This window comes from Erpetoichthys calabaricus, chromosome 11 (genome assembly GCF_900747795.2).
Source record: "Erpetoichthys calabaricus chromosome 11, fErpCal1.3, whole genome shotgun sequence".
NCBI classification, from domain to species: Eukaryota; Metazoa; Chordata; class Cladistia; order Polypteriformes; family Polypteridae; genus Erpetoichthys; species Erpetoichthys calabaricus.
Window position 1 is genome coordinate 63,169,389 of NC_041404.2, and position 26,964 is coordinate 63,196,352.

Consider the following 26,964-nt stretch of genomic DNA (forward strand, 5'->3'; position numbering starts at 1 on the left):
GGAAACCTGGTGGTGGAATGTGGAAATACAGGAGAGTATACAGAGGAAGAGGATGGCAAAGAAGAAGTGGGATAGTCAGAGAGACACAGAAAGTAGACAAGAATACAAGGAGATAAGGTGCAAGGTGAAGAGAGAGGTGGTGAAGGTAAAGAGAAGGCGTGTGATGAGATGTATGAGAGGTTGGACATTAAGGAGGAAGAAAAGGACCAGTGGGCTACAGAGGGGGAGCGAGCTGGGAAAGATGAGCAGCAGGTTAATAAAGGATGAAGATGGAAACATACTGATAAGCGAGGAAGAGTGTGATGAGCAGATGGAAAGAGGAGTGCGAGAGGCTGATGAATGAAGAGAAGAGGTTAGATGATGTGGAGATAGTGAATCAGGAAGTGCAACAGATTAGCAAGGAGGAAGTAAGGACAGCGATGAAGAGGATGAAAAATGGAAAGGCCGTTGGTCCAGATGACATACCTGTGGAAACATGGAGGTGTTTAGGGGAGATGGCAGTGGAGTTTTTAACCAGATTGTTTAATGGAATCTTGGAAAGTGAGAGGATGCCTGAGGAGTGGAGAAGAAGTGTACCGGTGGGCCGATATTTAAGAATAAGGGGGATGTGCAGGACTGCAGTAACTACAGGGGGATACAACTGATGAGCCACAGCATGAAGTTATGGGAAAGAGTAGTGGAAGATCAGTTAAGAAGTGAGGTGATGATTAGTGAGCAGCAGGATGGTGTCATGTCAAGAAAGAGCACCACAGATGAGATGTTTGCTCTGAGGATGATGATGGAGAAGTTTAGAGAAGGCTAGAAGGAGTCGCATTGCATCTTTGTGGACCTGAGAAAGCATATGACAGGGTGACTGAGGAGCTGTGGTATTGTATGAGGAAGTCAGGAGTGGCAGGGAAGTACGTAAGAGTTGTACAGGATATGAACGAGGGAAGTGTGACCGTGGTGAGGTCTATGGTAGGAGTGATGGAGGTGGGATTACATCAGGGATCGGCTCTGAGCCCTTTCTTATTGGCAATGGTGATGGACAGGCTGACAGACGAGATTAGACAGGAGTCCCCATGGACTGTGATGTTTGCTGATGACATTGTGATCTGCACGCTGAGGAGACCCTGGAGAGGTGGAGATATGAGAGGAGAGGAATGAAGGTCAGTAGGACCACCAAGACAGAATACATGTGTGTGAATGAGAGGGAGATCAGTGGAATGGTGAGGATGAGGGAGTAGAGTTGGTGAAGGTGGAGGAGTTTAAATACTTGGGATCAACAGTACAGAGTAATGGGGAGTGTGGAAGAGAAGTGAAGAAGAGAGTGCAGGCAGGGTGGAGTGCGTGGAGAAGAGTGTCAGGAGTGATTGGTGACAGACGGGTATCAGCAAGAGTGACAGGGAAGGTCTACAGGACAGTAGTGAGACCAGCTATGTGATACGGGCTGGAGCAGGTGGCCGTTAAAGATTGGCATTGGGTGTGAGGAGGATGGACAGGATTAGAAATGAGGACATTAGAGGGTCAGCTGAGGTGGGACAGTTGGTTTGGACATGTGCAGAGGAGAGATGAGGGGTATAATGAGAGAAGGGTACTAAGGATAGAGCTGCGAGGAGAAGAGGAAGGCCTAAGAGAAGGTTTATGGACGTGCTGGTGGTGGGGGTGACAGAACAAGATGACGAGGACAGGAAGAGATGGAAGAAGAGGATCTGCTGTGGTGACCCCTAACAGGAGCAGCTAAAAGGACGATGTTGTGTCAGCTGACCAGTAGCAGACGTCCAGCTGTGTGCCCACCCTCGGGTGCAGGTTATTTACTTTATTGAATGGATGTTTGCTGTGGTGGGCTGCACTGTGTGGCACTGATGTCACCACTTTGTCTTCATTAAAAACAAGAACACATTTTTGGTGGAGGGTCCTGTCATTGCTCAACTTGTTGGGGGGCTTGCTGGAGCCCCCATCTCAAAATTCCAAGGTTAAGGAAAGAAGAGAACTGGCAGCTCCTTTCCCCGGATGGTCCACTTACCCTCAAAATGAGCCCCCATATCACTGGGGGGCTCGACCTTCCCACTGTGTCACCGTCGAGTGACATTACAGCCTGCTAACAGTTTGCGCTTTGTTTAATAAAATGAAGGCCGGACCCCCTTATTGACAACAGGGGGCCACACTGCTGCTGTCCTTCAAGATCTAAACAGCACAGCCGACTAAATTGAGGGGTGACAGTCATTTGTCACCTGTGGGGTGGGGGGGCCGTAAAGCGCACACCACAACACCCAGCGCCCATCTCAAAGGTACCGGAGCTCGCAGCACATGGGGGGGTAACGTGGGGGTCCGAACTGAGAAACCAGAAAACGACGACAAGATGGACGCCCATCAAGAGCCAGGACTCCAGCAGTGGACTCCATGAATTAAAATGCCAAGCTGAGCTCACGGTGGTCTCCATTAGGGTCTCTGGAGTCAGCTGAACATCCCCCCTGATGAATGAATGTGGGCACATCAGTGCAGAGTGTGTGTGTGCCCCCAGAGCTGCCCATGGGCTGAGGTGACACCCTGGCATCACCACTTGTGCCCCCACCCAACACATGAACTCCCACCTCCAGCAGGTGGTCTCATCAGACGTACGAAATGCCACCTTTAATTCAAACACGCTGACAGATATTGCACAGAAGGTAGAAAAACGACGCCATCAGCGTGGGACGCGTTTATCGAACTAAAAACACAAAAACACAGGAAGACCACCCAGTGGCCGTCGCCCCAGAACAGAGTCCTTAGCACTTGAAGCGTTTCTGGGGGGTCACCGGTGCGGGGGTCCTCTGGCGGGAGCGCAGGATGCTGGCGTACGGGCCGTTGGGGCCGAGGACCGGGCGGGTGGGGGTCTTGTTGAACAGCGAACGGAGGAAGGGCTTTTTCTGGGGCTGCAGGTTCTCTTCGTTGGCGGCCCCCCGCCGTTTGCACAAAGTGGGGGGGTTCTCCTTGAGGGCACGCACCGTGTTGAACTGCTCGGCGATGCACACCGTCTTCTTCCTCAGGTCCATCTTGACCAGCGTCATGTTGTTCTGCAGCTCGGCCAGCGTCTGGTCCTGTTTGAGAAAACGCAAGGAGACCCGTTAGCCCCCCGACATAACGAGTGGCGAGAGGGTGGTCCGCACTGAGCGGGCACGTCCCCATTGGTGAAGCCTCCCCAGTTGGAATCCCAAGTGACTGGAAACGCGGCCTTCAGGGAGTGATGCCCACTAGGAGCGGGTGGAGGGGGTACGACCTAACTGAAAATTGGCAGCTTCACTTGACCCCCTGTCCAACGTGTTGGCACATTGTAACGACTAGCGACGTGCCCATCGATGCCCAGCTACTCTGCGGTGACCAACTCCACTGTGGGTTCAACTGCAAAGCACTCTGGGTAACGTGCTCCACACGAGCTGTGCCCACACCAGAGGACGGCCCCTCGGTCAGAGTCGGCGTGTGGCAGACCCTGCTCAGAAGTTTCTCCTCATGCAGCACAAGACCACGGGTCCCGCTGGTGACAAACTGACCACCATGTTTATGTTGTCAGCATGCCAGGAAAGTCAGCTCAGTCATCAATGCCATCAAGGCCTGAGCCCCCCTGCAGTACAAAGGGCCAACGAGTGGTCAAACTAGACATCGGTGGGTGGGTCACAGGGACCCTCAGAAGGTCCATCTTGACCAGAGTCTGGTGGACACCCACAAGCCAGCAGCGGAGGGTTTGGGGGTCAGAAACACAAAAGGACCCCCCAGAGGTGGTGCTGCATGCGTGTCAGGGACTCGTCTGGACTGGCATGCACAGCTGTGGTGCCACCCGCATCACGAGGGGAGTTCAGGTGGTTCAGTTTAAGAAAGTTAAACTATCAGGGCAGAGGCCAGCTGGTGGGCACAAATGGACGGCTCAGTCCTCGTCACCCATGGTGGGCCCAGCGGTTCGTACCCATGCCGACTTTGGTTGCTGGCGTTGGTGCACATTTGCTGGAACTTCACACATCGACTGGCATTTTAAATCAAACCAGGGTGACGCAACACTGGGGGTTCAACAGACAGCATGCCTGAGCCCACTTAGGAACGTCTGCCAATGGCACGGGCCGCTCCTACCCAGACCACCGATCACACAATGAGGACGTTAGGTGGGATGGGGGACGTTAATAGGGAAAGAAAAGGGCAAAACGTGGAGGACTTGGTGCAACATGCCTCACCTGGTGGGCACAAGGAGGAACCTAGAACCAGCAAGCGGGGGGCAGAAGGCAGCTGTTGGGACACCACAGCACTGGCATCTACATCAAGGCACAAAAAATAAAATGAAAAAACGGGTCATTGAACCCTGAAGAGCAAAGACCACCACTGACCGCAGTCACCGACTGTGGGACCACCTGAATCAGCAGAGATTGGAGACGATGCTGACCCCTGACCTCCGCCAGGTCAGTTCCACGTGGCACTTTGAGGTCAACTTGTCAACGGCATTCTGGGCAATCGCCAAGGTGAAAGTCATGAGACCACCCAGTGGGACGCCGGCATGGCAGAAGGGTCACTCCTGGAGTCCCGAGACTCTTCACCCCTCATGCACGGACCGCCCTCCTGCTCACTCCTCCAAGTCACCCCTGGCTTTTCATTCAACCCCCCAACCCGCTCACTTTGTCACATCTCTGCTATGGTGGCACATTTAACCAATCTGTGGCCGTCACCCATGGTGTGTCTTGTGACAATGACGTCACATTCTTCATGCAAGACATCAAATGACAACCAAACCACAAAGCCTCACCTGCTTGGACAGGATCTCATCACAAGTGCCCAGCGTCTGGCGGAGCTTCTCGGCGTTGGCGTTGCGGCAGCATGCCCGCTCAGCTGACTGGAGCCACTCCCCCAACTTCTGAAGCTCGGACCGCAGCAGTCGGATGCTCTGCAAGTGGAACACACAGGGTGGGATGTCACGGGGCAACTTATGGCTACACAGGGTGACAACTGTCACAGACACACATTTGGAATGTCTAGGGGGCATCTCGCCCACCTATAGCGGCAGTAAGCCGGACAAACTGCAGTCAAATGTCTGGCTGGCACCAAAGCGCAGGCCTTTACCCAGCAGTCACCCACCTTCTGGCCTTCTTCCAATTTGCGGTCCACTGCAGACGTCAACATGCTGGCAGAGGGTGGCAAGGACACTAAATCCTGATACCTCTGGAGTTCTGAAAAAGAAAGAGGAGCCAGACTCAGGCCAGCAGGACAAGACAGGCGTCAACGTCCCCCCGCCCGATGCCATGTGACCCTGGAGCTGCGAGGCACCAACTGCTCTGCTGGCACCGAGGCCATGTCACCCGGCACCTTCATGACGGTCACTAGCAGGTCTGTTGTGATGGCCGTGCTGCACTCACATCCTCATGTGCCACCCACTCACACACATGTCACTAAGCTTTCTAAATGGGATCAAATCACAACTTAGTGTCCCCCAAGCAGGACAGTCCGATGGCCGGCCCACTTTGGACCTTCTGTATCAAGTTCACTGCACCAGCATGTCACATGACATTCAGAAAAAGCCCCACCACAGCTCGAGGGTCTGTGTTACCAGAATGCTGGCCACAGGCGGAGCAGACACTTGGAGGGGCATTCAGTAGAGCCCACCAGGACCACTGCAGGCCCCGTTGAGCGTCTGGTGTGGGCGTATACTGCTCACCGTGCCAATCGCTGGGTAGTCCTCACTTTAGGGACATGAAGCCCACCCATGTGATTACAGATCGTGCAGCTCAGGACTTCGTCAAACGCCAGGAATGTGGCCGGTGGGCGACTGGTCACAATGGCATCAGCACAAGTCCGGCCAGACGTGCCACTGGGGCTCTGGCAAGCGACACTACCCAGAAGGCACCTCAACCTGGCAAGTGTGCGCCCAGATGCACAAACCCGTCGCTCTATCCTTGGACGCCAGAATCCCACCTCATTGCAGGGTGGGCCTTGAATTTGAGATCGGCTGATCACACAGTCCACACTTTTGTGATGTGTCTTTACGATGTCTACCTGGCACTCTGTGGCTTCTGTACAGTGCAGGTGGCACTGCTGCCATGCCCAACACCGTTACCCCTCAAGATGTGCTGTAATAGTGTGGCACACGGCGCTCCTTGAGGGTCCACTTGCCACCAGACGGCTGGCGTTTATTCTTCAAGTGTGCCACGTGCTGCGGATGGCAGGAGCCCCTGGTCTTACAGGCTGGTGAAACCCGAGGATCAGCCCAGCGGCGCTCAAAGCCACGACAAGCGCACAACACAAAAAAATCAAAGCAGCCCTCGATGGACAAACCTCACATGAAGCGTGGAGGGACGGACCACCGACTGCGTTTTGGGTTAACGTCGAAGCTCAGGGTCTCCGGCCCACCCCGTACCAACCTTTGCTTTTGTCCTGCAGCTCCGTCATCCGCAGCAGCAGCTCTGCCTTGGTCTTGCTCAGGTCCTCCCGACAGTGCGCCAGCACCTCCTGTTGACTGGAGATTCTCTTGGACCTCCTCATCCCACTCTCTCTTACAGCCGACTGGTCCAGCTGGTCACCGTGGTCTTGTTGTAAACTCTGAAGCTCCTTGATTTGCTCTTCGTGTTCCTGCCCCGGGATGAGAGAGAACGTCATAGAAAGGCAGACAGACACTCTGGGCTTGGGGACCTCCCCTCATTGCGTGTGCGTTGGTTCAGTGAGCCCACCCAGTGGGGGTCATTAGGGTCCCAAAGACAGGCCTCGTGGCAGGACATGTTCAAGAGTCTGGTCTGGGGGGCGTCATTTCATTCTCACTCTTGAATTCTCCTGTCCTCTGCCATTTTCTTTTTCCGGTCGAGTTTCCTCTTTGGCATTAACCCTGTGCCCCCTCTCACCTAACAGCCTGCCAACATACGGCGCTCAGGATGGCATTCTGCTGCCATCTAGTGGAGAAAATCATGTTGCAAAAAATCAAACATTTCAAAGTGTTTGGCAAGTGAAAGGTAGCTCATCAATATTTATGAGGGGGCGGAGCTGCGAACCAAAGCACAACGGCGTGTAAACGAGAGGCGGTGAAGCCACTTGTCACAACAATCGAGTGACACCAACGGACACGCCACCACAAGGCCAGTGAATCTGGCCACCTAAACATTCAGCGTGGCACAAGTAGCTGTGTGGCAAAACATTTGTGATCGCACTGAAGGCTAAGGCGGACGTTTGTCCCCCAAGTGCTGGTGATGTTCGTGTGGAGGTCACCAAGTCTTGTGCTGGGGTAGCCCACAACAACACAACGGTTGGCATGGGTTGTGCACACCAGGCGCTGAACACAGACACCGCGGCTCTTCATGGGATACGCTAGACCCCCAGCGCCACAGCCATAGACCCTCGACTGACCGCCCCCACCACACCTACAGGTTTGTAACGCTCAGCAGGTGAACACAATGCCGAGGAGGTCAAAGAACATCGGCGTGGCCAGCATTCCGAATGCTACAGGCGAGTGACGACCCGATGCCACACTGACCGACTGGCCTGTGCTTTATAAGAAACGTCTCTGAAGGAGCGGACAAGTCAGGATGGCAGCGCCCATCAGTGTCGTTTGCTAATCAGGGAACAAAAAGGAAAAGTGCCAAAGAAGCAGAAGCATTGACTGCTGGGGGAAAACAGGAGCAAATTTCTTAATGTTTTGCAAGAACCCCCCCTAAAAAAAAAAAAAAAGGAATAAAAACCCGCAAATACGGGGGTCTGCAGGGCAGAATGTGAAGATTTGGGAACACAAGACACCCCTCAAACATCATCACCTTCATGCAGAATTCTTTCAGCTGTGATGTCATAGAATTTGAGGGGCAATGCCAGCTATTAGAGCCACGGGTGGGCTCACTTCCCCCAGAGACAAATGGCTTATTCAGTGATGAAGGAGCAGAGGAGGTGGTCTTCCTCCCCACTTGGATCACCCTGATCTGCAGTGAGCTTCATGCTAAAACAGAAGACACGTCTCATGGGCTGAGCTCACTTGTTCTTCACTCGGCGTCATCGAGGCTCTAAAGGACGACAACATGTCAAAAGTGTGGCAGCCCTGGAGATGATCGATGCCAGCAGACAGAATGAGCGGGGGGCCTCACGGCTGTGCCTCCAGTCACCTGGACACACGACAAGTCACAATAATGACGTCGTGAAAGAATCAAACCACCCCGAGTGTGTGGAAATGGGGACAGCAATGTCCCTTTTGTGTATTACACCGTCACAGAGTACTGGCCAACAAGAATTAAACCTGCGGGCGTTGACACAAAGGCACAGCAACACACAAGGTGGTCACACGACCCTCGCAACTGTGACACGGCCAGCGTGGACTTTAAACCCCAAGGCTGCCGTGTCGATCCCAACTAGCCGGTCCACGTCCCCATGGTGGTCCGTCTCGAGTTGCAGCCCACCAAACTGCAGAGACCACTGGATGCTCGAGACTCACCTCAATTTTTTGCAGGTAATAATTTCTCCAGGAGTTTTGCAGGTTTTCGATTTTTGCTTCATATCGGTGCTCCAGCAGCTCCCTCTCATTCTCCAGCATTTCACTGTAAAACAAAACAAAGTCACGTTGGCCTTAAAAAGCAGCGGCCCCCTCCTGCGGTGGGCACTTTAATTTTCAAACACAGTGATGAAGAGCCGCCATACTGGTGACACAACCCAAACCCCACTTGTGTTTCTTTTACAAATGCTCTTCAGTTGGGAGCCCACTGTGGGCATCGTCATAAGGCAGAAGTGGGATGGTCTTCATCACCACATGTCCCTAAATGACAATCGGAGCTCTTTTCAGAGTATTAACTTGACCCCGAGCATCGCCGTGTACGCGGGTCAGGCTGGCACCGACTTGGACTTCCTGTACCTTTGATGATTCCATCGCTTTTGCCACTTTGGCTCCACTGGGGTGAAGTGTTCACAGATACCTCCTGGTTCATTGTCACAAACTCAAGCTTTCTCTGTCATTTAAGGGGTCACCCAATGTGGGCAGACCTCGCTCATGCTGAACTGTCCATGAAGACGACTCTGCTGAGCAGGCACCATCAGTCATGGAGTGTCGGACAGACGGTCCTCAGTGCTCCACTTGATTTGCTCCTACATGGTCTTCGCTCACATTTGTGAAGAGAGGCCCACGTGCTCAAAGATTGAATGTGTGCCTCACTGCAGTGCCCAGGATCTCTGGCTCTTTTAGGTAGCACACCATCCTTCACTAGCACTTCATGGTGGGTTTGCCTGTTTTAAAAGGGTCCCCTGAAGCCCCTCATTGACTGCGTGACAGAATGTCAACTCATGCTGTGGCTGATGCAGGCTAAGGGCCGGTTTACACTTCATGCTCAGAACGAGTACGCACACCTCTCATGGCCTCCTTGCATTAATTTGACACGTCCTCTGTCCTCCGGTCGGGCCAGCGAGCAGGCACTGGTATAGCACACCACATGACATGACAAAGCAGCTTGGGATCCCAGTTGGAACCCCCCCAGCAGACATGCAGTCCAGTCCCACCCTCTACCTACTGCAACCAGGTGTTACATGAGCCCCCCCCCCCCCCCCCCCCGGCCTGGTCCAGCCACTAAGGGGTCCTCAACAATGAGCCAGGTCACCCTCGGGTAATCATACCACATGGACGTAGTGCTGTAACTGACACTCCCTCACAATGCAGGTCATGTGTCTCATTCAGGACCCTGTGAGCAGCACAAAGTCAAACCAGTGGACCCCTAAGGACCATCTGAAGAGACCCACATGAAGGAGTGCAGAGTCTTCATCTCAGGTCACCAATAACGTCCATGTCTCTCAAACAGGGAGCCCCAGGACTCTGTAAAAGGACAAAGGTCCAAGTCTTTAGAGATATTGGAGGCGCCACACACCCCTTTTCCAGTGACTTCATGACCACCCATATACTCCTAAAATGTCTACCGACTTCATGTTTGGAGTCACATGAATGTCACCGCTGAGGTCACTAAACCTCTCAAGGACGAGGTCGACACTCTCCGCAGACAGACAGACTGCTGATGTGCCCGAGAGGTCATTAAAGGTCTGGCTCTCTGTGTTTATCAGGACCCTCACAAGCCCAGACACTCGAGAGCCCCCATCAGAGCCTCCGTGAAGATCACAGCATTGTCAGCAAGTCAAGATCCGCGCAGCGTGTTCAGGTTGGAATGGGACATCAGTCTCAGTTTACTATCGACATGCGACAGCAAGCCGCTTTGTGGACCCTACAAGGTCAGTGTGTGCTGCGATGTGCTGAAGCCCTCGCCAACATCCAAATGTACTCGTGGGGCTTTACTTCATCGATTTCTTGGATAAGCAATACAAGCGCCACATATGCCCCATCGTGACGAAGCGAGTGACACATTTTAAAGGTCTCGCATGCCATCTTCTTTTTTTAACTCATTCACAACAGCATCAGAATGAACAGAAGTACATTTGAGTCTCTGAGTACAAAAAATAAAAGGGACACGGTGGGTGCGTTCGCCGGTTAAGCCATGAAGACCACACTCATTTTTAGTGGCCGATGTTGTGATCCTCCCACACCCTTTATGAACACTCCGGTATACGAGGTGGTCACTTTATACTTGGGAGTTTGTTTTACAGAACACAAAGAATGAATTGTCATTAATTGTCCGAGTCTGTGGATTTTCAAACACAATGCCAGCACCAACACCTAATCATTCATTGACAGCAAAGCGGAGCGTGGCAGGGCACCAATCACAGCCCGCCATTCTAAGCGCTAATGGCGAGTTTTTGTGCCGCGGTTCAAACAGGCCTTGCTCAGGCGTCCTCTCACATGATCACGAACCTCACAGCTCCACAACAGACTGAAGCGTCATTCCTTTAAATGTTATATTCAGTGGCAAAGCTCAAGGAGTCCGGGTGGGGGGTTTGGGGGGTGTCGGGTTGGCATTGGGCTTTGAGAGTCCTATTAGGGTACTAATGTTATCATTGACGCCATTCTCTCCAAGCTCACAAGTGCAGTGCTGAGGCACAACTCTGTCCTCGAGAAGGAACAGCAGTTTTAACATTCAAGCAGGGCTCTTATGCCAGCTTAGGAAAGGGTCTCGTAATGGCACCTGCTGCCAGAAGGACCCTCAGCCTAGCAAGGGGCAGCCTTTCAAAACTGTAATGTCATCCTACAGAACGTGCCAATCGTGGCTCATTGTTGGAGGCCGAGTAGAACAGAACGGTGTGAACTGACTGGACCCTACAGGGGACACGGACACCACCCCACCATCCCATGTAAATGATTGGAAATTGGGAGTCTCTGCTATGAAAAGTCGGGAGAATCCTACAATTTAAAATACCAAAAGAGGCCGTACGCAAATGTAGTGCCGAAACCAAAGCTTTGAGGCAGCGGAGTGGTCATCCGCAGTGAACTTTCACACTTCTCACCTGAACTGCCTCTCCCTTTCATTGATGTGCTCCATCATTTCGTTGAAGACCTCATCTCGAATGCGGGATTCCAAGCTTTCTTTCTCCTGCCTCTCGTGTATCAGTTTGTCTTGGAGGATTTCAATAGCATTCAGCAGGGCCTGAAAAACGACACAATGTGTAAAAGTGGTGCCAACCCTAACGCTCAGAACATCTCCACCTCGACTTGAAGTGCTCTTTCCATGCTGGCCATGACCTTCACTCACAGCATTTAATGCCTTGAACTAAAACATGGATTACATTTTTATGGTGTCTGCCCCCCCCGACCAAACAAACATTCACATAAAGACTAAGATGCCAAATTCTTCACAGCTGGCATGCTTTTACCCAGAAGTCCCATCTTTTCTAGCATTTCTACTCCCAGCACTTTATGGTGTTTAGTGTGATCAAGATGGATTCTTAACACACCTCTGAGGCCCCTGCTTCCTCTGGAGCCCTCGTTCCCAGCTAGTCAGGAAGAGTGGCAATCTGCTACCGTTTGGCTTCATTTAACTTTTCTTCCCCCCCCCCTCATTACCATAAACCAAAAGATAAAAATGTAAAAGTACGAACTTCTGCATCAGGGTACACCGAGTCGTCACAGTCGACACTTTCATCACAAGACTCGTCGATCTCAGTGGTGCCCTCACTGGTACGCAGGCCTTGCTCTTTAAGAAGCGACTGGATGTAGGCGACCCTCGACTTCGAAGGCAGAGAGTGGATGAGCTGAGGAGACAAACATTCAGAGGGGTCAGAAGGGAGAGGACGTGGCTGATGTGTCAGCAATGCAATGGGTGCTGGGAGTTTACTCTTCAGAGCCACACTGGCTCAAGCAGTGCTCTTGGAGTAAAGACGCCTACCTGTGTGGCAATTGCGGAAAATTTCAGGGCATGCAGAGTCTCGTCATACAAGGAGGCACACTGGTTAATGTTGACAATCATACAAGACTTTCCCCGACCACAGAAGAAGCCTTGAAAGACTCGAGTCAGCTTACTGTCTCTGAACGGGACCACTTGTTTAGTTCTGGAAGAAGCAAATGAGGACAACGTGGTGACGTCACAAACACACACATTTTAACTTCAAAGGCTGTGAAGCTTAAAGAAAACCAAAGAGCTCAAAGTGGCAGAATGTTCTGTAAAAATCAAAGGTTCTTTGGAGTTTAAAGCCTTTCTGTGGGTTCCTACCTGGGGTGGCTGGAGGCCCAAACTGGAGGTCCAAGCATATCTTTAAAGATAGAACAGCTGTGGACCACCACCTTCCATTAACGTAATCAGAACAGTGCCCACTATGTAAACTGGCTTGGGGTGTCACCCAGTTCCTTTACAATGGCCCTCCCCATTCCCTCTGTTGTCCCACTTCACAGCAGCACACCCACCACTCTAACTTTTCCACTAACTGTCCAAAACACCGCAGCTCGTTATACAAAACATAAAAGGTGACCGGCGAGAGTCCGTGTCCATAAAGCCATCCAGACCAATGGCAGCAGTACAGTGGAGAAGCCCAGACAGCGAGGCAGATGCCACTTAAGAGCTCAGATATGATCATAACTCCAGTTTCTGTGGTCATCTTCACTAGGTATGTCGACTGTGCCCACTCCACAGATGGCTAAGTAACTGGAATTTTGTACCCAAGAGTCTGATCTTACTTCTGCTGTTGGTTCTGCCGCAGAGCTGCGATGCAGCGGCCCAGCATGTGAAGAGACGTATTGATGTTATTGGCCTCTTTCAGGCGGTCCCCACACTTCTGCTCTTTGCACCGTTCTGATCCAGCAAGATCACACAGGGACAACCTAAAGGAAAAAAAAGGGCGAGATCCCAGGATGTAAGACACGATGTCCTTAGAATCAAATATTCACAAACAGGGCGTGGCCACACACACACCCTTTTCCAGTGACTTCATGACCCCCCATACACTCCTAAAATGTCTACCAACTTCATATTTGGAGTCACATGAATGTCACCGCTGAGGTGACATTCATGTGACTCCAGGCTCGGCACTTTAAAGTTGAAGTTCAGTTCACACCTGACCTCAGTGTCAGGCAACAGTTTCTGGAAACTTCTTGGTGTTACACCACCACATTTACTTTCTAGTGCACTTCATAGATGAAGCAAAGCAGAGAAAAAAAACTGAAAAATATAAATGAATAAACGATATTCTAAAAACAGATCCACTTCCATAACACACAGAAGACATGCTGGATTAGCCAGAAGAACCAGCGAAGTACATTATGGGGACAGGGGGTTAAACTCGCACTACAGGCAGACTGGCAATGCTGGACTACAAAAATGTAGGGGCGTACACGTTGGTGCCACCTTCACCTTCACTGTACTGGCAACAGAAGGGTCACAGGATATTACGCTCAGCCTGTAGGTGGTGCTAGCGAGACCCACATCTGAAATCCTCTGTGCAGCTCCATACACACCACGCCATCAAAAAAGCAAACCAGCACAAGAATAAAGTGTAGGCAAGCAACCAAGTGCATCCTGGGATCAAAAGGGAGGATTACACTCTTTGGGGTGTAAAACCCACAGGGTGTGATTGAGGGTGTGCGCACGATCCCACAAGCAACTGGCGGGTGCCCCCTCTAGGCCTGTCTCCAACACTGCTGGGAAAGGCCGTCCCACCAAAGTGCCTGGAGTTGAATCAAGTGGGATTGAGAATATTATTTAAGAGGGCCGAGTGGGGCCTAATCAAGGCTTTCAAAAACCCTGCAGGGCACTGATTAAGACACAAATTTATTGCCAATTCTCTGTTAGCCAGGGAATGACATCAGAGATCACTTAGCAGAGACACATTTAAAAGAAACCATGAAGCACTTGTTTAAACCAAGAGTCGCATGAATCTGCAACAAACCGCCGAGTTTAAGATTTGAACCAAAAACAACTTTGTGAAGGAGATACTTGGACACCTTGGCCAGTAGCTGACCAACCATGGACACGTGGAGTGAATGACCTCCCACCATTTAAGTGGACGAGTCCCGAGAGGACTAAAGAGTTTACAGATTAGCAGCGCATTAGAACAAGGGTGTCAAAGTCAAGCTTCTGGGAGGACATGATGTGGACATTACTAAGAACATGAATGTTGCACAGGTACTTACTCGCTGATTAGAGGGGTAACATCAGGCTGCTCATCATTTATGTGTAGAACGCGGACAGAGAAGATACTGTGACTGAAAAAACAAGGAATAAAATACAAAATTGTTAGCCAACAGCAGCACAACACCCACCCGTCAACCGGCTCACAGTACATGAGGCCTAGCAGGCAGAGAAGCCTCAACAGGCTGGTAGATCTTTACTTGTAACTGCTTGCCTACATTTGGCCTTTCAGTTGGCTTTAGTTTTAGTCCTCGAGAGCCCAAGTGTACCATGACTGGCGTTCTGGAGGATTCTTGAGGGGTAAAAGACCGTTTCAGGAAGGTAACATACCTGCGACTAGAGTTCTGATTAAGATGAGTACTGGCAAAGCTTTGGTTTCTACGGCCAACTTTCAACACCTTCCAGGCTTCTTCTGCACTGCAGACGTTTATCCAGTTCAGATCTAAAGTCAAACCGGCACATCAATGTATTAAAAAGGACGGCAGGGGGCACGGATTGCATTGCATTCCATAAAGTCACAATGCTTCACTGTCCTTCTCCCCATCAGTTATTCAGCTAAGAAGCCCCAGACCCCTCACCTCTCACATAGGGATTCCCATACTTGTCATCACAGAGCCGCAGGGTCTGCCTTTTGCCTTTCTGTTTGGAGGAATTCATATCCAGCAAATCATAAATGAATTCATTATAAATCTCAAAGAACGAGACCCATAAGGAGTAGCGCACACCACTCTTTTTGGCCAGAGGCACAGTTTCTACATCAGCATATCTGCTTTCAGAATCTAATATGGAGAAGAAAAAGACAGACGTCAGGAACGCACCTTTCAGACTAAGAAGAGACCATCAGTTCACAGATTAACAGAGGAACTTCTGACCCCTGCGTCAGACTTTGACATTTTATGATTGAGGAGGATGAAGGAGTTTTGTTTTTCTGTTTATATGGTGGCACCTTAATTTGACAACACTGATTGTTATACAAGTGCTGCTTCATCCAGCTGGCAAGAGGACGCCAAGAAACAGACACGCAGTACCTACCATCAAAATGGCTGCCCATTGCTGACACACCCCCGATGCCACTGTCGAAGCTGACACTCGTGCCCAGCCTGGACCTGAAGCTGCTGTCCTTCAGCGGAGTCTGCTCATCCTGTCAAATCAATCAAAGATGCAGAAGAGGAATCAGCACAACATTGATCTATCAAGTGCTTAAGTTCCAACTCCAGTCACTGAAGGTGTACCTCTCTCAGAAAAGTCCATTTCTTCATCTCTTCTTCTTGGATCTGCTTGTTAGTCAAACAGACCACATCATTACACAGTGAAGGCTTCTGGTCCATCCTGTTATACAGCTTTCCCTTGATCGTGTTAAATATCGTAGAGAGAGAACGAGGTAGAATTCCTCCATCATAAGTCGTACCTGCAAAACCCAGCGATAAACTCACATGGGGTTGTCCTCATTACAAGACCACTTGACCAGGAGAAAGGGTATAACCTGTGGATGGGAGTTCTGTAATACTCAAACACAAGTGGACGTACCCTGGATCGTGTAAGTCTTTCCGGAATTGGTGATACCATAGGTGTAGATTAGCCGGTTTTCACCATCCAAGACATTCTTCACAACTTCCTTCATAGTATCATTGAAGAACTGCTTCTGTGTGGTTTCAGGACCAAAGATCTAAAAAATAAAACGCACAACTGAAATACCAGAGCAAGGAGCCCATCGAGTGCTGCTGGTGTAGGAACGGAAAACGAACAGATGGGAAAAAAGAGCAACAGCAAGACACACAGCCACTGACAGCCCAACTCAGCCAGAATGCCAGGGTCTTCAGAATCTCATGCCACTTGTGTCTAGCAAGAAGCATTAAAACGACCACAGAAAAAGTACCCAGCAAAACTGCTGGAGGAAGAACAACAACACAGGAAAATTAAAGGCTTTCATTTCTGCAACTGCCCCAAAAGATTTAGACAAGAGGTCAGCGATTTTCCTGTAGACTTCATCCCTTTTCCTAGAAATTACCTCCTTTACAGGGTCTAGTTGGATGGGAATCCATTGCAGTATCAGTGGACATGAGGTAAGAACCAACACCTCTAGGGGCGCACTCACTCGTGCCGGGCCTGACACAGTGGACTAAAGCTATGAAGTGAAGCCATGCATTCTGAGCCCTGAGACTGCGGCTCAGCCCAGGATAGAATGTCATCATGTCAATCTGTCACTCGGTCAGTGCAAACCACGTCTAAGATTGTACGGTTTAAAGAAAGAAAAATCCCACAAAACACACACAGAGAACTAGGGAGAGATGGAAGATGCTGCAATGATCGCCACGTTTGTTGGGAAGTGTCAAAAGGCAACTTGAAAGGGCAGAAGTGACCTTCACATATCTTATCAGTGGAGATTTGAAGAGCACACAAGCCTTTGAAGAAGCTTCTATGGCCAGAAAGTTCTTCATAGGTTAGGTAGACTTTATTATCCATCCATCCATTCTCCAGAGTCACAGGGGTCTGCTGGAGCCAATTCCAGCCAACACAGGGCACAAGGCAGGAAACAATCCCTGGGCAGGGCGCCAACCCACCGCAGGGCGCACACACACACACCCCAAGCACACACTAGGGAAAATTTAGAATCGCCAACGCACCTAACCTGCATGTCTTTGGACTGTGGGAGGAAACCCACGCAGACACGGGGAGAACATGCAAACTCCATACAGGGAGGATCCTGGAAGTGAACCCGGGTCTCCTAACTGCGAGGCAGCAGCGCTACCCACTGCGCCAACATGCTGCCCTAGACTATTATCCCAAAGGGAAATTGGTTTCCTTTCATATAGCAACTTGGTGCACTGCAGAGCCCAAAGGCCTCACGTCAATAGACAGAGAGATCACGGAGTCACTGAAATGTCCAGTTCTTATTTTAATAACCTCCAGCTGCTGCTTTTTGGGTCTTGCGATAAAAGTTACACAGTATGTGTATGACATTACAGTGCGAGTTTATGCAACAGAACCATCAACAGCATCACTTTAGGTCTTTAAGTGTGAAGCTGGCAACAGAGAGGAGTTTGACAGGAATGAAGAAACATTACTTTTTAGGCTAATGATGGACTTATAAAGTACTCATCCCATGCCACTGCGAAAAATTAACACTCCTTTACAGTTCTATACATGAATTGGCGCTGGCGCAGGTCAGAAATAAGCCACTGGAAGAGAGAGAATGCTTTGTGGGAGTTGATTTGAACCCTGGTCCAATGTGCACCTAGCATGTTATGTAGGTGTGCTGTTACAAGGAACCCAGCTTCATTATTTGGAGGAAGTTATTTCAATAATCTCCATAATAAAGGTTTGAGGTATTAAGAAAAGGCATTTTTAGTGACTTTATAACAAAAACATAAAAGGCTTAAGAGAAAAAGTCATCTTTTAAGGCATGAGCCCTGCTCTAATGTAATGCTGAGGCTAAGTGTCCCATTGACAGAAATGGCAAAACTAAAAACATTATTGTCATGTAAAGAGTTGAATGAGATGGACGTGCATGCCATGTATGTAGTGTACTTAAACACCTCAATAGTCACATGTGCCTATGTGAACAGGACGGTCAATCAGATCAATGACTTGTCACATTCCATTAACAACCAGATGTAACCAATCATGTTAAAGCTTCATGCAGACTTCAGTTAGGTCATGATCTCTGTACACGTCGTCACTTCATGTCTTCTCCTATACTTCCATTAGAGCAGTAAGACAACACGCCTGCTTGAGACCATACCTGTGAGAAGGTGAACTTGTGCAGCGACTGCCCGACTCCACGTTCAGTGTTCTTCATGGCAAAGGAGTCTCTGGGAGCCTGCAGCAGCAGAGTCTGGGAGGTCTCACAGGAGACACAAGCCTGCGAAGCAAAAATAGCAGGGAGAGAAGACATTGTGAGCACCCACAGAACACACAGCTTAGAAATCAATCAATGACTTCTGGTGTCATTTAGGGCCATTCAAAATAATGAAGATAAAGGTCAGGGCGCCAAGCAAACAGAAGGCACTAAAGACACTCGACTCACTGCAGGGCTTCTCTAGTTTGGAGATATTTTTAGTTTTAATTTTTTGTGAATTTCCCCTTGGGATTAATAAAGTATCTAATTATAAAAAAAATCAGTTTTAGCTTAATACCATTTTGTAATTTTAAACAGACATTCTTTTAGCAATTAACATTTAGCTTTTGTCAAACCAAAACATCCACATGGGCAGAGCTCTCTTTACAGTTGTCAAACTGCACATCATTCTTGTCGTACCTGTGAACTTAACACAATTTTACTCCATGGTCTCCTGATAATGTGACCGTTCAAGGCTGCCAGTAGAATCAAACGTGTGCCCCGATGTCACTTGGTACTTGAACTTGCAACAAGCTTAAGCAGATTCATTTCAAAAACGCTCTCTTTTGAGTCTCTTTGCGAGTATAAAAGCCACCATTTTGATATCTCCTGATGCAGACTGTCTCATCTGCCCATTACAGAACTTTTTACTCGGAGTTTGCTTCCATTTTATTAAAGTTGGTTAGAATGTATGACATTTACAAAATGAACCAAACTAACAGCAAAACAGAAATATTCATGAAGCTGGGCTGGTGCATAATAAACAAACCCACACACACCTCTGCATTTCATAAAGAAACTTGCTTTGTTTGCCGATACACATTGATTTATCCGGCTGAAAAAGTATGAATTTGTAGATGTAACACAGGAAGGGTTGATTATCAGCGTCATCCAAGCATTTAGGGCTTAGCACATCTCTAAAATGGAGTCAACTCCTCCTCCCTAAATTGCTTTTAGACAGCAGAGAGGCCCACTGGAGCCGACTCCACTCAACATACACATTTTAATTACAAGAGGGGTTCAGATACAGGGGAGCAGGTTTAGTGAATGCAGTAAAAAAACAACACTCCATGCACCTTTAAGGCACACCTGCCACCCCATCAAGAACACACCTTCACGCCATTATAGCCCCTTGCTACGCCATTGGCGACACCACTCTGGTTTGTTAATAGACAAGCTTAGCTTATTACAGTAACGTTTTAGTCCCCAGTATTCTTCTGTCAGAAACTAAAAACATGTAAATGAAAGTTAGCATCTGTGGCAGAAGTGCCACTCAACATTGCCAAAATGAGCCCATAAACTTAGTCTGCCATGCTGTGTTATCATGAATTACAAACAAAAGGTGAAACTCAGAAAACTTTCAAAAAGCATCTGCACTAAGATTTCTAAATGAAATGTGAAGTTTTCTCCCTACACACGACCACCCTGTTTGCTATAAAGGGTCAATTTAGGGTGATAATGTCAGCTCACGTGTGCCTAGTGATGGGCTGGTATTGTGCCAAGCATTGGCTGCTATCAAATCATATTACACTAGCTGTAAAATGACTGGACTCCCACAAATGACTGAAATTGTCAGAATAAAAATTAAAAAGCAGAGTTGGCGATTTTGTTTTGCAGACGACCCCCCCCCCCCCCCCAATGTCAGTGGCTAAGTGAGTTTCTATTTCGTTTGTCTTTGCTCGGTGATTTCACTTTAGCAGCAGAGTCGTTTTCTTTCAACTTCATGCTGTAGCCTCGCACTTTGGGGCCAGACAGACAGCAGACATTTATATGTAAGATGGCCAAAAGAATTTTATACAAAGTAAGGTTAACCTGCTATGTTCTATGAAGACAACCCAAGATGAAGATTATTCATGATAATAATTTAAGACAAATGCATTTGAACAACAGAGGGTCACACCCACCTGCTCCTCTCCTTTCTCCAGCTCTGAATCGGTGAAGGGGCGAATTCTCAGGTAGACCTTTACCTTTTCACTGCCATCCTCAGGACTCGCTTCTGGAATACTCTGGGGCTGACATGAGGGGGAAAACACAAAGAGGAGTTTACTTCAGGCAGTGTAGTGTGCTGCATCGTGTCTAGGCACGTTGGCATATTGCTGTATAGAAGCAGCATGCAAATCAAGAACACAACGGGCATCACAAGTGTCTCAACATAAGGAGAAGCCGAGTTTTCAGGCATTCCTTGAGCAGATAAGCATCATCACACACTTAATGTTAGGCATTTGCAGGTGGGTTTTAATTTCAAGTCACACTTCACTTAATTCTGTGATAAACTGAAGAGAGCAGTGGGGTATCATTACAAATTCAGACAGTTTTATTAGACACCAGTATAATGTAGACTTACTGTCCCAGAAGGAAACTGACCTGCAGCAAGACCTCACAAAACACAGGACAATGTTACACAGATACAAGAAAATAAGCCAACATGACAAGCATGGCTACAATCAGTACATACATACATACTGTATATACACACAAACATTCTACAAATAAGAATAATGAAGTCAAAATGAAAGCAGCAGCCTGACAGCAAGTAACTCATCTTTGGAAACAGAATGGCAACTGGTTTTTGATTCAGTGGAGAGGGAGGGCTGCTGCACACCAGTAATGTTACTGCTAAGGTTATTCCGACAGCTTTTGTCCTTTACACTAAGATTCCCAAACAAACATAAAACCCAAAAGTAACAGATTCAGTAAAGAGCCAAGAAGAATCATCACTGATGTGTCCATTCCAAGACAATGGAGTTTCCTTACAACGGTCACTTGTCCTTTCCTACAGATTTGTTCTGTACTGTAATCAACTGTGGGACTCTACAGACTGGGAGACGTCTCAGGGGACATGCTGGCCCTAGGGAGACTCGTCTTTAAAAAGGAACAATCAGATCATTGAACAGACTTGTCAACAGTCCGGTTAGGACTGCCCACCTTATTTGGTGACCAAGTCTTATGACACGGAGATGTCACCTTTCAAATAGCCAATGTGACAGTTGTCCACACAGCCGCACCTCTTATCCATTTGTTCTTGCTCTGCTACTCAGATGGATTCAGTAGCAGGCATTCACCTCCTTAGCCTGAACCAACAGAAGTGCAGATTTTAGCTTAATCAGGTCACCGACAAACACATAAAGGACAAGACTCTGCTGTTTTCTGTCCTCGCTTCCCATTTTTAAATCACCGGCTTTAAACACACACACACACACACACACACACACACACACAGTCAAACCTGCTCGACCCAATGCTGTCTCACAGAAGTAGCACTGACTGGCCAATCAAGTTAAACTGGACACCGTGCTAGTAGTGATGATCATAAAGGGGCAGCCTCACTTATCACACCGACAGCACAGATTTACAGGACGTGCAATAACAGGTGTGTTACGTTTAAATGTTCTCCACCTACTGACATACTGCTAAAACATTTTCTTCAAAATCCATCCGTTATGGACAGACCTGGTATAGCGCCAATGCCCACTCCTAGGGATTGGGTTAATCTTAAACATACATGTGCAGTCTCCTTATGTGGCAGACTGACCCGATTTTTCTGCAATGTACAAGGAACAATTCACACAGAAGCAGGACATTTTAACTGCCACATGATAACCTGGCACTGCGCATGAGCTGTCATAGTGCCACCTACATGCTGTACAGACAAGGTGGGAATCACAGGAACAGTCCAGATGGACTTCAACCAGGAACAGAAAACAAGAGGACTGCATGGCATATTTTGGCTAGTGGTGTTCGTCCCTGAAAGGAGGAGAAGCTGCCCAACACTTGTTGACGATTTCTAAAAAGTGGCTGCTCACAAAGGGCACTACCCACCTAAGCTTAGCACACCTCTACAGATCACAGCTCCACTTCTTAAAGGGGTTTGTAAAATAGGAAGTTCAATAAATCAGAGAATGAGCAATCATGCACTGTGCTTATAGGGGACAGCCAATCAATATAAAAATGCAAAAAGAATCAGAAAAAGAAAGAAAGGACGTTTTAAGGGTGAAGTTAATGTGGAGGGAAAGACCGGTCTCTGACCTTATGCTCATGCAAGTTATCTGCTCCTGGCGAGATTACCGAGAACTCCGAAAGCAGGCCTTTGCGAATTCCTGAAGGCAGGTCAGCAGCTGTTGACTCGAAAACTGGGGCCTCCTCTTCATCAGAAAAAAAGCCCCTCGGGGAGGGTAAGGTGACTGCCATCTTGTATGAAAACGTCACACCTGGGATAAAAAAAAAAAAAAAAAAGACCAAGTTGAACAGAACTATTTGCACAAAATTAAACACAGACACAAAACAGACGGTTCAGATGTTATGCTGTAATCCATTCCAGATGGGTCGGACCCCCAGAGAGACACAAACACTTTTAGCCAGTTACAGCCAGAAACTTCAATCGACTCAAACCCAAAGGAGAAGTCCAATAAACAAACGGGTTTAATGGCAGGATGTGGGTAATGAGGCCCAGAGAGACAAATGAAATAACGGTGGAGCCTGAAGTCACGATTCACCTGTTCTGGGTGTCTGCATAAGGTCAGCACTTTGAAAGTCACCATTTTCATTTTAAAGGCCTATTACAAGTCTCTAGCCCCGACACCCCCCAATGGAGCCATGCAGTTTATGCCAGCTGGCCACTGGGCATAAGCTAAAGGCCTTCTGTGAAGGCAGCGAAGTGTCCTACAATGGACTTGTACTCCTTCCAATGTCTGGCTCCTGCTTTGAACCCAATGCTGCAGGGACAGTCAATGCCACCACACAATGCTGGATTGAGCAAGTTTGTGAAATAAAAGGACAAACCTGTCCTGATGTCCCACCACAATCCCTTAATGATCTTCACAAGAAAACACCACAGCATACTGAACTGTAGGGGTATCTTGGTGGGTTTGAATCCTGTGTTTCCCAGAGTATCACTGGGGTAAAGTGTGAGGCCCCCTTAGTGATCTGACCTGAATTACACAGGTTTTAGTAGAATATCAAAATCTGTACAAAATCCGGGGAGAGGAGCCCAACAATATAGTGGTATAGCAAACAGACAAACACACACTTGGATTTAGATTGTAGAATATTGAGAGTTATGGAGGCACAACAGCTTGTGGCCTCACAGCTTCAGAAATCCGTGTGGAATTTATTTTGTGCCATCAACGACTGGGTGGGATCTCCGATTATCTCAGTTTGCCTACTAAAGACAAACCTATTGCCCTGCATGAGTGAGTGGTGGTACGATGGACTGGCATCACATACAGTGTCATCTCCTGTCTCGTACCCAATCTCCAGTTCTCCACCAGACTGATTTAAATTAAGGCAAGTTGGAAAATTAATGGAGGGATGGACTTTTAGAAGGAAGCTGTCAATTAATTATTAGTTAACTTCAAGATTAACACATCAACAAGAAAAGACCATTTAAAAAAATGGAAACTAGTTAGCCAAATATACAAGCAGTGAGATCATTTGACTTGTGATTCTCTGAGCAGGGTACAGCATGGCGCAGTGTTGGACACTTCTGGCCACCATGAACTTCAGTCTCTCAGACCTTGAAAAGATAAGAGCCGCATTGCTGGCATTTTTAGCACATTCACCAGCGGATCCCAAGACAAAGACTACCCTGTCATTTCTAGCAGGCAGGAAGACTCATTAAGATGTGAAATTTCACACATTTGCCATTAGAGTTCAAAATTTTAAACAAAGCGTAGAAACCTCCAAACCCATGCATCCATCGATCACATGAGAAAGTCACCAAAACTGCCCTGTTAACGTACAGACGCCAGTCACACCATAGCTTTGACTTTTCATGAACTTTACCATATAGGAGTAGACTGTTGTACCGTGTTAGCCACAGATTGATACAGGAGAAAGTTGGGTGAAATGACACCTTTTATTGGCTAACTAAATAGATTACAAATGCAAGCTTTCGAGGCAGTTAAGGCTCCTTCATAGAGGAGTAAGAAAGACCATCAGTGGGGCAAATCACGACATCATGCAGCAGGGTCAAGTTGAATGCCCTACTCCATACCACTGGAAGTGTTTAAGTGGACAGATGTGTCACACTCTCAAGACCCGAATTACACAACCACAGCCCAGCGTTTCAGAGCCTGACATATATGCCATACTTCTGGAGAAGGTTGTGAAGGAATTTTTCTTAAAGTGGAAAGAAACAAGGAGACGGCTCAACAAGTGTCAAAATTCCAACACCACCTCACAAAGGCTGCGCTCAAAGTAGGACTGAAGATTTTGAACTGCACAGAGTAATAATAATAATAAATGTGAATTTCCCCTTGGGATTAATAAAGTATCTATCTAATAAGGCTCTTGCTAACCTGGTCTGTCAGAGAGCAAGCTCCAATTATGATCAACGACCTACAGCCAAATAGGCCCCTAATAAGACCACCATTGAATATAATTGTGTCTTACCTGTGTGGAAAGGACGCCGCATGTGTTGAAGATACTGTGGCAAAGAAAAGCCTTTCTGTAAAATTGGGATATACCTCAGCATTCAAAGATATCAGAAACGACTCATTGCTGCAGGTGCCACGTGTGCCCGTTCTTCATAGATATGAAGGTGTTGAAGTCAATGGGAGGTTAAAGCTGGCTTGTGAAAAAGTGAACAGAAAAATGTGTTCTGAGTAAATGGAGTCACACTCCATCTAAAGGAGGTGATGATGAAGAGCCACGGAAGGTGAGCACCCAAATCAGTAAATGTGCTCAACCACACTGAAAGGACTCCAGCAGAACCACAGCATCCACCTACCGACTACACATCTTACATCACCATTACTGCCTAACTGGAAATGCAAACACGCCTTTACCAAAAGAGAGCTGCTGCAGCCGCGTTTAAACACTCGGTATATACACAAACCACAAGGCTTCTCCATTTGCTGCTGTTAAGACATATAGTGATGTAGCAGTCTGTCCTGTGGTAAAGGGCCACCCCAATGACCGGTCACTTGTAAGTGGTAGGTGATCACACAAGCTCTGTCCTGCAGATTACGCTCATTGGGTCGCTTGTGTTCATTCTGATGACTCCGTCACAGAGTTCTAGGAGGACCGCCATCTTGGATCGGGACACAACGTCATTCCGCCAGACCCTTTAAGCGTTTGTCCGTTTATGTTAACTCGAGCCACTCTGTTAAGCATGCAGAGCTGTGGTAAACAGCTACACTAATTATTCAGTCTTTGAGAATCTGTGACGGCCACCAGATTCAGATAATGCAGGATTACTGGCACAGACATCGAGGACTTCCCGGACTCTCGTGTGTCAGACATCCGTCCCTGCTTCACTTTACCGTCCCGCACACAACAAAGCTCTATAGACGGCTGGTACAGTTAAACGTACAATTTTATTTTTTACACTTATAATAATCTGCTACCGTCCCCCCATTATTAATATCATGGTCATGCATTCGACGTTAACATATTGCATAATTACGCAGCTCACAACAATACATCAGAAGTAAACGCAAAACAAACAAAAATGTCGACTTGGCACCGAACAGAATCGCAGACCCGAATGTGACGCTAACGGTTGCCAATACTGTCAAATAACTGACCTCACTAACGTTTTTAGGTCCAAACGTTCTTCTCTACGGAACTCTTGTATATCCGTAGTACTAGGGTGTTGTACCGTGTTAGCCATTGTGAATGTAGAGAAAAGCCAAGCAAAATGACCCCTTTTATTGGCTAACTAAAAAGATTACAATATGCAAGCTTTCGAGGCAACTCAGGCCCCTTCTTCAGGCAAGATCTAAGACCATCACAAAAGCTGCACATATAGAGCTGGCCAGCCAAGCAGGCCAACGTGCCCCTGCTAGAATTTACTTCGGCTACTTCTAACATTCTTTCACGTACTTACCACTGTCCGCCACTCCTCGGCTGCTTTCTTTTTTTAATCAATGCGACTAATGCAATTCAAACAGCAACGCCCGCCGCCTCTCCCGTCCCTCTTTTGCGAGCTAAACCAACCAATTTAAAAATCGCGGTGTAATCTGCTCGTAGCCAATTGAAGACTGCGGTGAAGCTCCGCCTGCCGGATAACCGTGTTTCTCAATTGGTCCGCCCAATATGAGCTCCGCCAATCGTAACGAAGGAGGAGCGTGACGGCCGCCATTTTGGCTCCACAGGGAGTTTGCTGCTTTCACAAAAACGAAAGTTGGTTTGTAGCGGTGAGCCGAAATGGCGGTGTTGGACAGTCGATTTGGGGTTAGTCGCCAAAACAGTGGCACATTTACGTTTGAAATACACGTGACTGGGGGCAAGGCGATTAGCGCCAGAGATTACACGCTCGGTGAGTGTTGTTGTCTGCATTAGAATGTCGTGACGAGCAGCGTCAAGCGGGGACAGGACAGTTTGGGGACATTCAAGGCCCAGTTCGGGGTCTGGGTGTCCGCTGGAGGACGTGCTGAGTTGACCATACTATGTCTGAGGTCTTGGAGGGCCCACCGCTGCTCTGGGCAACGTGAGATTGTCACTTGAGCTCGCGGTCAGTCGGATTCATCAGATTAGATAAACTTTTATTAATCCCAAGGAAAAATTCAAAATGAATAAATGAATAAAAAAAACGAACAAAGACAGAAAATACCTGACATTAGTCACACATAATCTCACTCATTTAAAAATGACCATGAAGTATTTTAAGTTTGTTTTATTTATTATTGCAAATATTTTATTTGAGTCATCTTTAAATGAGACAATGCTAAACTAACACAG

At 48.1% G+C, this 26,964-nt stretch overlaps 1 protein-coding gene across 2 annotated transcripts; it reads right to left on the reverse strand.

The window, feature by feature from the left end:
- Window positions 1-2,598: 2,598 nt before the first annotated feature.
- On the reverse strand, window positions 2,599-26,222 carry kif20a (kinesin family member 20A). 2 transcript variants are annotated; one of them, XM_051933953.1, is made up of 20 exons: window positions 26,111-26,222; window positions 22,309-22,490; window positions 20,187-20,294; window positions 18,187-18,306; window positions 15,972-16,110; window positions 15,677-15,852; window positions 15,477-15,585; window positions 15,023-15,223; window positions 14,775-14,886; window positions 14,447-14,518; window positions 12,995-13,138; window positions 12,210-12,372; window positions 11,923-12,075; window positions 11,332-11,471; window positions 8,396-8,498; window positions 6,354-6,561; window positions 5,074-5,165; window positions 4,745-4,882; window positions 4,182-4,259; window positions 3,031-3,059 (listed from the first exon to the last, which is right to left on the reverse strand). In XM_051933953.1, exons 2-19 carry the CDS (start codon window positions 22,468-22,470, stop codon window positions 4,203-4,205), a joined length of 2,397 nt encoding a protein of 798 aa, XP_051789913.1. In that variant the 5' UTR covers window positions 22,471-22,490; window positions 26,111-26,222; the 3' UTR covers window positions 3,031-3,059; window positions 4,182-4,202. The 2 variants fall into 2 exon arrangements, with proteins under 2 accessions (XP_051789912.1, XP_051789913.1); XM_051933952.1 differs by lacking the exon at window positions 4,182-4,259 and having other exon boundaries at window positions 2,599-3,059.
- Window positions 26,223-26,964: the final 742 nt, after the last annotated feature.

Bases quoted from the DNA above. Each gene is read 5' to 3' on its own strand.
- kif20a (XM_051933952.1), bottom strand. From the start codon at position 22,470: ATGGCAGTCACCTTACCCTCCCCGAGGGGCTTTTTTTCTGATGAAGAG. The intron at 16,111-18,186 runs GTATGGTCTCAA...TTTATTTTTTAG, and splicing joins ACAAGTTCACCTTCTCACAG to ATCTTTGGTCCTGAAACCAC. The intron at 5,166-6,353 runs GTTGGTACGGGG...TTTCTTTTTCAG, and splicing joins GCTGCAGGACAAAAGCAAAG to AACTCCAGAGGTATCAGGAT.